Genomic DNA, 11,723 nt, shown 5'->3' with positions numbered 1-11,723 from the left:
TGTTAACATCCTCTTTAAAATCAATTAAAATGAACATATTTGGAACATCACGTCAGCGAAGGGGGACTTGATCGGGAGGAGGGGATACGTCAGATTATAAAGGTTGGGAAATACTGTGCTTTTTTTATAGCAAACACAGTAAACAATGTAACAACACACTAATAAAACACATTTCTCGAGCACATAAGCACTCCTAGTACAGGCCGCAACCGGAGCAGCATTCCTACAGCAGCACCACCCATCAATTCAATACCCAGCTCCATTGAGTCACGCGTTTCCTGCCTAATAGAATACTTTGTTGTCTGACGGCTGCACTGCTCCTTCCTCTCTTTTGAAGCGCAGGAGAACAGAGGCTTGTCTTCATGTTGTTATGTGAATCTTGCCATGTTGGTTCAAAGTGTTGTCCGTGACCCAAGGCGATGATCAAATAGAGCTAAATTTAGTTTTGCATTTCCATGTCAACCATTCTTGCTTATGATACACTGTGGACATCCACAAGCACACTATGCAGGTGCTGTGGTGTAACTGTATGGGCACATAGTTTGCATGCTTTTGTGGAACAGCCTTTACCAAAGAGTGCGATGGCATGCCTTTGACTTGGGCCGCCCCTTGTACTTTTGACAACTGTAAATGCTGGCTCTGCTCACATCTGTTCTTGAGTCTTTTGAAAACTTTCCGAACCCATCGTAACTAAAAATACATTTTATTCAAGTGTTGACGAGTTTACAGATATAAACAAACCTCAAGTTGTCTTGAGTTTCACATTAAAAGCTCAGGAAAATAAATTTCAGTGTAAAAAAAGGGCCTCAAAGCCAATAAGTCACTATGTAAACAAAGACAGCGGTGGGGCAACAGTGTTTCAAACGGGTTGTCAAACTGCAATCACAGATTGGCCCTTTAAGTGGGCCGTTATTTTCCACTCAGGCCAGATAAGTGGGTCCTGACCCCTTCTCTGTGTAGTTTAGCCACTGCTGCCATCACTCCCATTACTATTATCTGGACCAGACAATCTGGCCTGCCACCAGTGCCCAGGAAACCGAGATTCTTTTGCCATGCTCTAGCTTGATTACTCAAAGGAACATGTGCACTGCTATCAGATACAGTCGCAAAAACCCAACAATAAAGTCGTTTATCATCTCCTCAACTGTTCCTCGATACTTACCCCAAATTGCTTCCAGTCCTGTCACTGTGTAAAGCAAGCTGGGAGCAAAATGGGACATTGTCTTGGACCGCTGTAGACGGACACATGTTATGTGTTGTGCCTGCCCATTCCTATTAACTTGATGCCTCTGGAGAAAAAAGAAATACTCTGCAAGCTGCAAGGATTTTTGCCACACCGAAGAGAATGTGGTAGTAAAAAACACAAACAAGCCGATAAACAGTCTGTTTGTGTTACCTTGTGGGAGTATCATAAAATGCAGAATTTAACTGCACAACAGCTGCTAGTATAGACGACAAAGTCAGTAATGCCTGTAATCCGTTATCCATGTGGAATTAACCACTGGTAGTCGATCGGTAATCAAGGCTGTTTTTGTTTGTGACATTGTGACTGCTAAGACCTAATCAAGTAGCGAACGCGGGTGTCTGCGTTATCCTTTTTAAAGGTCTACGTTTCCACCCGTCCACACTACGAGGCAACCCCGGAGTTTTCAAACTAACGCAGCGTCTGTAGCGTTTTCAAAGCCCTCCGTTTTTGGGGGTTTTAAACTCTGGAGCACTGTGGACGCTAGGTGTAAATATAGCAAAAGTTTTAAAAATGGAAACGTAACGTGCATGTAGCCTAAGCTAAGATAACCAGCTGCAGCTTCATATTCACACAACACATAACAAGAGTGGTATCGATCTTCTCATCTAACTATCGGCAAGAAAGGGAATAAGTATATTTCCCAAAGTGTCAAACCATTAACCAATAGAACATGATGCACTTGTTCTCTACCGTCACAATGACGGATAAGCAAAATTCAACACAACACTTTTCAGAGCACCCATGCCCTGCAACGTGACTGAGAAGGCAAAGGGCTCGTGTGATTAGAAGGATGTGAACAGTCTGGTGTCAGCTGGAAGGAAGGTTTTCACCATGGTGATTTAGCAGCAGACTCTAATCTGTCACCTTCCTAATCCACACTGCAAAGAGCTGTGATCATTCTTAAACACAGCAGCAGCATTGTAGGAGTGAGGGGGCGGCTTCCTTTTGATGGTGGACATTCTCAAACAGAAACCCCCCACACATTCACGACAGACACACAAACAATCGTGTTTGTGTTGATGCTCATGTCTTGTTAATTCAGATGCAATGATTTATTGCAGAAGATTAATGACATCCTACATGACATCCCATAAAGCACTAAGATGTATATAACTGCATGTATGTGTCAGTGCATTGTGCACATGTGCGTACTGCGTATAAAACTTGCACTTGTTCGTAATATGTAATTGGCATTTTTCTACAATGTTATGAAGGCAGTGACAGGATTGATGGTGGAGTGGAGAGAGCGAGCACAACAGGAGACTGTCTACATGTGTATATCTTTTTGAGTGTGTGAGTTTACAGACAGTATAGGAGCCATAGAGGGAAAGACAGAGGGAGAGGGATGATGATGGATTTGGCAGGGCTCATGAACACCGCTGGGAGAAAATGCCTGTGGTTCAAAGACACTCTCGGCAAACTTAACAAAGAAAGATGGCACAGAGGGAGAGAACATGAAAGGGAACTACACAATCAGCTGTCACATAAACTTGGAGAAAACATCCTGGCCCTGCTGGCAGAATATACTGTATGCAGACATTTGACTATTTTTACATAAACTCAGTGCGGTGGACAGCAAGAACACAATAGCACTACTACGACTACCACAACTACCCATTTAATAATTAAATACTTTTCAGGTACTTCGGGTACTTCAGGTACTCTCGTAAACTCTCAAAAACTGTGTCTGAATGTCTTTTTTTATCAACCCTAACACACTTGCTAAAATGATATGGCAACCTTTGCTGGCAGGCAATATACCTCAACATAGCAATATAAATTATCCCATAATACGACCATTATTGACTACTTATAAACTATTTACTTATTGTAAGTAGTCTAAGTTACAGTTGTTTTATACGAAACCCAGACTCTTGACCATGTCCTGCTGATGACCATTTGCATTTGACATTGCTAATATGTTTAATATGTGTATATTATACGTCTATTTGTCTGTTGACGTTTAGCTTAAATTAAGGTTGTTCAAGGTTGAAAAGTGAAAGTTTAGTAGACGTTTAGCCTTAGCCTTCGTCACAATATGAGTAAACAAAATCTGTGTTTATGACAAAAAAATAAACATTTTTGGTATTATTGCATTTTTAAAATATTACATTTTTGTGGGAATACCACAATGTAACCATCTATTAGAAGTAGAAGTCCTGCAATCAAAATCTTACCTAAATAAAAGTAAAGAAATATCATCATCAGGATGTACTTAGAGTATTAAATGTAAAAGTATTCACCATGCGCAAAAAAAATTTGTTTATATTATTATAATTATATTATTGCATTAATATTAACGTTTAAATATTTGACTCTTTAGCTTATTAAGTTGGGTACGTTAATCTAGTTGCAGAGAGTTGGATGTTAGTTAGATCGGTACACGCTCATTTCTGGAGAGTGGTATAAATCTTCTCATCTAACTCTCGATAAGAAAGCGAATGAGCATGTATCTATTTGTTGAGCATTAAAACTGGAGATTTTGTTCTGTATAGTTATTTCACCATCTCGTTTTGTCAGGTAGTAGAGCAACAAGCATTATAAAGTGAATTTACAGTGAGAGAGACGCTGATGCTGCCTGAACTAAGGTTGAATCTTGATGAGATTTTGTGGTCTGATCTGGTCTGAAATCTGCTAAGAAAATCCCCTTGCACCTGTTATTCTGTTTCCATATGTTTCACAGTATGCATGCGCTGCATTTCAGCTTACAGTAGTTTCCCATAGAGGTGTCACTTTTGCTAAACAAATGTGATTGTAATTGTGAATTTGGTTCTGAATATACTTTTAAGGAATAACCACCAATTTTAGTTTTTCTCATCTCTTATTTAGCTTGCCAGCTGTCAGTGTGCCTGCTTTTACATGCATCAAAACCTCACAAGCCCAAATCTATGAGAGAGTCAGGCTTAGGGGAGGAGACTAGCATACAAAGAACAATGTCTGAAAAGTAGAAGGAGTTGCCATGCTCTTGTCTCTCTGATGTTGCATTCAGCCTAACTCGTCCTCTGAGGAAGTGCGCCGCTGCCCTGCTTGTATGCAGGGGGAGTGTCTGTTTGCACAGGTCTCTGTCAGTTAACACTAATCTGCCTGATCTCCACCTCAAAGTCACTCACTTCTCCACATGCAAATAAACATATTCAGTCCTCTTTCAAACCAAAGCCACTATCAAACACTTGTTTGATCAGCAGAGGGCCTGCGAGGCGGTTCATTATGCATTTGAAAAAAGTGCCCTGCCCCCGCCTTGCAGGGAGAAAACTCATTGTTGCCAGGTTTTCATGTAATTACTCTCACCTTCAGCAGTGGCTGGGAACAACTGCCTCCACAGCAGACTGACGTGTGTGTGTGTGTGTGTCTGTGAGCTGGTTGCATGGCTAGTTACTGCAGATTGGGCATTTACTGTACTCTTACATTGCCCTAGATACTTTGCTATAGATCAGTTCAGAACATGAAGCCCACCCACACCTCCTTCAACCATAATCCTCAGAACTCGGGGGTTTATGTGCCAGAATAATTTGAGGGATGAAAGGTTTTCACTGCATTCTCTGATAACACTTTGGTCTGTGAAACTTGCAGCTCTTTCTCCTCCTTCAATAACCCTCTTGCTCCAAGTTACTTCTTCAGCAGGAAAACAAAGCTGTTCATTTGTGATGACGCGTCACCTATCTTTCTTCTCTGGTGCAACCAAAGGAGGCAGAACTCACCAAAAGGTGACAGATTTACATTTGCAGCAGCTGTCTAATAAGAGAAACAAGTGCCAAGAATCAGTATGGGTCTGGCGCATTAGGAGCATACATGTTGGAAGGAACCCGCCCACCCTCGAGCACCAGCCAAATTCCTTTGTGTGTTATGTGTTGTGTGTGTGTGCGTCATGTACGAGTCTATGACATTGAGAGGCTAAGCACTGCTCTCCAAACAGACAGGTCTGAACTAGTAAACAGGTGCTGCTGGAGCAGCTGAGGATGAGGACATGGGGCGTCTCCACAAAGCCAGATCAAAGAGGAGCTGCCTCAGCTGCCAATCATCCCAGCAACTTGATTTATGTCACTGTGCCAGAGAACTTTATGACTGTTTGCAAAAGCATCAGACAAAGTTACGATACGCTGGTACAACAACAACGCCTCGCATACAATAAGATGGCATAGAGAAGAAGGTGGAGTCATTTATTGATACAGAAGCATAGTCTTATGGTTTTGATTGATGAAGATGTTTCCTTGCCGCTTTCCCTCTCAGCCTTTGACATGCCTTTGAGTCATTTCAACTTGATGCTCGTAATACTGCTCGGTTCCACAAAGACACTTTACATCAGCTCAATTGCAGAGTGTGAAAAGCTGAAAATCCTGGCTCGCTGGCAAAGCAGTCAGTTTAAATTAAATCAAGTAATTATCAAAGGTTTGATGCCGTTTCAACAACACCGGTCACAAGCAGAAGCTCCTTTTTGTCAACAAATCCTAAACCAACCCAGACACTGCTACCTCCTGCACGGCGCAGGAGTAAAAATGAGAGGCAGGGGGTGGATGAGTGTGGGGTGACAGCATTCGTCCTGATGAGTTTGGATATATACTGGTCTGAGATTCATCAGAATTAGTCACATGGTTGTAGCGGGATTCCCCGCTTTGTCAAATAAAACTTGTCATCGCAAGGCGCAACATTTAACGACCGGCAGCTGCAGACGAGAGATGTTTCATTCTGCTGAGAGATGCTCCCGGTTTGAGAACCTGTGATCATCTACTGTTATGAGATCTATACTTTTAAAGGCCTAAATCTAGCAATACGTACAGTTGAGCCCCCCCCCCAAAAAAAAAAAAGAAAAACAAGAAAAAAACTTTCTTGCCAGCAATACTTTGCCCTTGCTCTGAGCAGTATTTTTTTTCCTTTGAAGAGAGGAGAAGAAGAGAAGTGAAGCCTGCTTGGCTGAAGAAGCCCTGGAGGGGGGTGGTAACTGTCATTTATATTTACAGCCTTCCCAGACACCTCGGGGGCTGTTATCCAGGTGGCCTCTGTTGAAGCTCTCTGAAGCACTCACACCTTTTTCGCAACTCAGAGTATCAATAGACACTGGCTGACTTTGATTCAGCCACATAGAGGTTGGGAGTCATGTGCTTTTGACTGTTAAAACGGGTTGGGTTGACGCTGGAACTTGAATGCCCTCTGGGATAAAGCATTACTACACTTCTGAAACTTTATTAAACCGGAGAGGACTCTCTACCACAGGTTTTAAACTCTCAAAAAAAGATTTAAAAGTGAGGCAGATAAAGGTGGAAAAGGTCTTGTACTCCAAAACTACATTTTTTTTTAACACACATTTATAAGCACTACTTCATGCACTTCATGGTTCTGTCTTAACATACATGTAGCCAATGACTTCATGCACCCATGTTCTCCCGTTGCTCTGACAGCACTGTCAAGTTAAAAACAATTGCTGTGGCTTGGAGTCAAGACTAGACTTGTGGCTCTCAGAGCTTGTAGCTTTAAGTTGTTGACAGCGTAAGGATCGTTTAACACCAAACACCTCAGGATACCACACAGTGTATTCAGTTTGCTCATGCTTTAGAAAGCCGCTTCAGTCAATATGTAGCTACTTCAAATCCAGGCCAGATGTGTCTATAGAAATGTCACTATGCCTTGCTGATAAGAAGAGCGGAGATGACAGATATTTTGTATTTTGGGTTTGCAGCGATCTTCTTTTCAAAGTCCAACCCTTCAAACGATCTAATCCTGTCCTGAATGAGAGCTGGATTATTGTATAACCCCTTCATTGATACGCACCGACACATGCAACACAGCCAGAGAAAGAGAGAGAGACCGGCAGAGAGTGGACTAAAATAAAGTTGTATTATCCACTTATATAAGCTTATATATATATAAGCTTATATAAGCATCCGGCATAAAGGATGTAAAGGATATTAAAACAAAATCATTAACAGGTTATCAAAACCCTCATGTTAACTACAGCATTCGCCATGGACATTTTGGTAGAAAAAAAACCCTGTGAAGATGTTAATTTGTCCTTTGGATGACACCACCACTTTCACTTTTTATCCGTATGAATATTGGCTGAAATATTCATTTATCCTGTAAATGTAATACTGTATCACACTGTTACAATGAGTTTTCTCATCAAACACGTATGTATTCTAATTTCAAAAGCCCCTATACAAAATCTGTGTTATAAAGTGTGATTTTACATGAGATTTTATATTAAAAATGAAGTCACTAAAACTAAAACTATATGCATAAGTGACTTTGTTGCCTGAGCATAAACAGAAAATGAAAAGCCATGGACAATCCCTTTTTTTACCCTTTAAGTTGTCTTTGATGCTGCCACCGAGGGACAAACGTTTATGTCCCATTGTTTCCTTATGGATATTTAAAAACAAGTATAGAAATGTCGCTATTAATGCTTCCTGTGTGTGTTGACTTTAGCATCAACATATCAAACATGGTTACATCCCTTTTTATATGTAAAAGAGCATGTTTTGTATTACATTGCAAGAGATATGCAGTGTATGTATAACATTTATGAGCTAATCCTAATGGGTCATAAAACCAATCAGTTATTAATATAGTAAAAATGTCTCTTTTGGCCGTGCAAACTATGCTGTTTCAGTCCATTACATTTAAAGCTATATTGTTTGCCAAATGTATCGTTAGAATCCAGCTCTGACATATCACAGTGACTCCTACTAACCGAACAGCGTATAGCAAGAACACAAGTGCTGCGACAGTAAAAAACCACATAAAAAACCCACAAGCTTAACGCGGTCATATGAGAATGAAGACTCACTCCACGGGGGAATAACAACACAGTTAAAACACACCATTTCGGCTTAGCAAACATTTAAAACTAAAACGTTTTATTAATTTTTTCTATAAAAGTTTTTTTTAGAAATATATACAAATGTTTCCTTGTGCTATAAAACAGCAAAGAAAAAAAAAGAGGAAAACTCAAATAACAAATAACTTTTCAATAACAAGTGTTTTTTGTAATTTATGGGATGGATTTGCCTCACACATTATGGGCAGTTTGGAAGGTCTTGAGCTCTTTTCAACAGCTGCTCTCACTCCAGTTGAAACATATATGGCACTGCCTTGATTTCCATTAAAAAGCCTCCAAACACAACACTCATCTCTCTGACCGTTTGCCTCCATTGTCTGTGGGGTCCTTTCATTGTCTGTAATCTGCCACTAACAGTACAAGTGTTTGGTTTTTTTGCCTGTAATGAAAACATCTATTGCACAACATTCAAGTGACCCCGTGGCACATCCAAATGGTTTATTCCACTCTTTTTGTGAGGCAATGAGATTTTTTTTTCTCTACCAAGTTCCTCAGTAGAATAAGTGAATACAGGAGTAGCAGATATTTTTTCCCCAAACAAAAGCAGATTTTGTTGCATGAGATGGCCCAAAAAACATGTCAACGCAGTTTGCATAAATAAAACATGAATCTTTCTTTTGATGGCACTCTGATTACAAAGTCTCATTTAGGTAAGGGCTTTACAAGTATTTTTGGGGTTTATACAAAGAGAGCCAGCTCATACACATGTTGGAGGGGGCCGTGTAGGCTCATACTTAGTACTGTGCCCTTTGAGAGATGGGTGAGGTTTGATGTAAGGCCTGCTGCTGGTGAACACACTGGCAGCCTTCCTCCTCGTCCTCTTCTTTAGCTTCCTGCTAAACACATTCTGCCACGACTGCAGTGTCTTTGAGGTCCAGATCCACATGCCGCTAGTGATGCCCACCACCAGCAGCATGAATATCTTCACCATGAAGATCTCAACCGCGGGGATGGAAGTCTTCATGGCGCACTCGTCTGACTCCGGCCCGCTGCTGTCCACACACTTCTGCTCCCCGGCCACAATGCGCCAGTAGTCCATGTTGAGCCTCTCGTAGAAATAGCAGGCGATGACGCAGGTGGCCGGGACAGTGTAGAGCACGGAGAAGACCCCGATGCGAACCATCAACTTCTCAAGCTTGTCTGTGTTCTCTCCCTCCGTTTTCATGATCTTGCGGATGTGGAAGAGGGCCACAAAGCCAGACAGCAGGAATGAAGTGCCAATAATAAGGTAGCAGGAGAGAGGAATCAGCACAAAGCCCGTGAGAGCTTTGACGTCCATGCTGCCCACGTAGCAGACGCCCGTCAGTTCATCTCCCGCTACCTTCCTCATCACCAGGATCATGATGGTCTTCACAGCCGGGATGCCCCACGCCGCCAGGTGGAAGTAGCTGCTGTTGGCCTCGATGGCCTCATGACCCCACTTCTTCCCTGCAGCCAGAAACCATGTGAGGGTCAGGATAACCCACCAGAGGGAGCTGGCCATGCCAAAATAATACAGGATGAGGAAGACAATTGTGCAGCCGGTGCTCTCCAGACCCTCCTGGATAATATACTGAACCCCATTGTCTCGGTCACAGGCTATTCTGTCAGCTCCCACAAAAAGTCGGATGAGGTAGCCCACAGAGTAAACACAGTAGGACATAGAGAGGAAGATGATCGGCCTCTCTGGGTATTTGAATCGCTGCGGGTCTATGAGGAAAGTCAGCACGGTGAAGGCGCTGGAGACAAAGCAGAGGATGGACCAGATGGCTATCCACACCAGAGAGAACTGCTTGTCTCCCTGACTCCAGTATACGTCCACTTTGGGGGAGCACTTGGGGGCACAGGACTCACTCTTCTCTACAAAGTGGAACTTGCCAGGATTGCTGCACGTCTGCTTGCTGCCGCTGTCCTTAATAAGGTGCAGGTCGTGCCCGCTCAAAGGCCGCTGTGGCCTGAAATCTGGAGGCTGGGTGTGGGAGACTTTGGGAGGCTCATCTGAACCGTTGTTGGGCGCCTCCATGCAAAGGTTGTTTGGGTCGTTTTTGGTCGGCAGCCGGGAGCAGTCCAGAGAGTCAGGCCAGGGAAAGTTAAATTGTTCCAAGATGGGCGAGCATTTCAGCTTGACCTGCTCGCACATAACTCTACATGCCGGGATGGGGTTTGAAACCTGCTCCGTGCACATGGGAGCATACAGTGAACACAGGAAAAATTTGAGATGGCTGTGGCATCCAAACTGTATCAGCGTCGCAAACTCCTGCAGCTTTATTGCTGCCTCTTTTTGGTCATCGTGGCCCATAAGATTTGGCATCCGTGTCATGTTGTAGCCAATGTCTTTACACTGGGGGATGTTGATGTGTTGACATTTCCCCTCTCCGGACCAGTCGGGGTCTATTGAGCTAATGGCTGAGCCCCCACCGCCCCAAAGGACCAGTAACACATAGATGAGGCTCAGTTTAACAGTTGAAGGCATTCTCCCTCTTTTGATTTAAATAAAAAAAATAAAAATATAGGCCAAATGTTTACCACTATAACACAACACACAAGTTCATTTCATTAAAAAGTCAGAGATGAAACCTGGCTGGTGTTTGTGTGTCAGATTAATGTGGGGGAAAAAACAAAACTTACTGAACTATCTGCTGCATGACCATCGTTTCCTCATGTTAGATTTGTAGAGTTTAATAAAAACATAAATCCCGCAGTGGTCCGAAAATGTTTTCTCGCTGGAAGTCGCGTGCGTTCAGGTCCATGCTTTCAAGCGCTCAGTTTGTAGTGTCGGAGCTACTTGTTCGGTCTCTTGCACGGAGCATATCGGTCTACTGTTGTGCGTAAAAGTGAACGATAATGTGTTCCGATTTGTTCCCTACTCGTTCACAAAAGACTCACTCATCCGTCCTCACGTATCGTGTCACTTTTCCCGGAGTATTTATCCGTGTAGCACTGCGATTTCAGTCCTCGTGCAACAACTTGGGAAAACAAAAATAATTTTCCTCTAGTCCTTTATGCGGCGGGGATGGCTGCTCACAAGGCACCGGAAACAATGAACCAGTCGGCAATATAAGTGAGATAAATATCCTCGTTGATCGTAATGACTGTGTCCCTTAAAATGCAGGCTTATGCTCCTCCAGTAAACAGGCAGTTGATGCGTTTGGTGGCAGCGCTCGTCTGAGCTGGTCGGAGCCTCCGTCCCGGTCTAACCTGCCAAAAGATCCGCCTTCAAAGACAGCTACTTTGCATAAGAAAGATGACACTGACACGCGGATTATTTTCAAATCGTGCGGAACAGCTTGTTCATTACAGCAGTTTCAAAGGCTCGGAGCAAACTTCCTTCTCTCTGTTTGTTTGTTGCTCAACCACAAACTTCGACTACAACAGGACATAAACACATTTTAAGAGAATCCCAAAAATATTGCGCAATATGGTTCATAGGCACACCGGTCCGGAGGCGCATCAAAATCTGAGTTTTGGTTACAACTGATGTTTTAAATGTCAGCACATATGTTACTGCAGGGCAAGTTTATTTTTTGCTTTAAAAAAAAAAAGTATGATTCCCCTCCATTTAATTACTTTTTCTTGGTAAATACGTTTCAGAAGGCAGCTCCCCTAAATAACGACAAAACAGAACATATTCCTAGTTTTTACTGCTGCATTCTGCAGTCACACAGT

At 42.6% G+C, this 11,723-nt stretch overlaps 1 protein-coding gene across 1 annotated transcript; it reads right to left on the bottom strand.

The window, feature by feature from the left end:
• Window positions 1-6,817: 6,817 nt before the first annotated feature.
• fzd10 (frizzled class receptor 10) lies at window positions 6,818-11,207 on the bottom strand. Its single transcript, XM_079161428.1, has one exon. It carries the CDS (start codon window positions 10,528-10,530, stop codon window positions 8,776-8,778), a length of 1,755 nt encoding a protein of 584 aa, XP_079017554.1. The 5' UTR covers window positions 10,531-11,207; the 3' UTR covers window positions 6,818-8,775.
• Between the last annotated feature and the right edge of the window lie 516 nt (window positions 11,208-11,723).

The sequence above is a fragment of the Pholis gunnellus genome (genome assembly GCF_910591455.1).
Source record: "Pholis gunnellus genome assembly, chromosome: 6".
Classification (NCBI taxonomy): domain Eukaryota; kingdom Metazoa; phylum Chordata; class Actinopteri; order Perciformes; family Pholidae; genus Pholis; species Pholis gunnellus.
The sequence above is the reverse complement of the archived record's forward strand: the minus strand, read 5'-3'. Positions and strand labels throughout refer to the sequence as shown.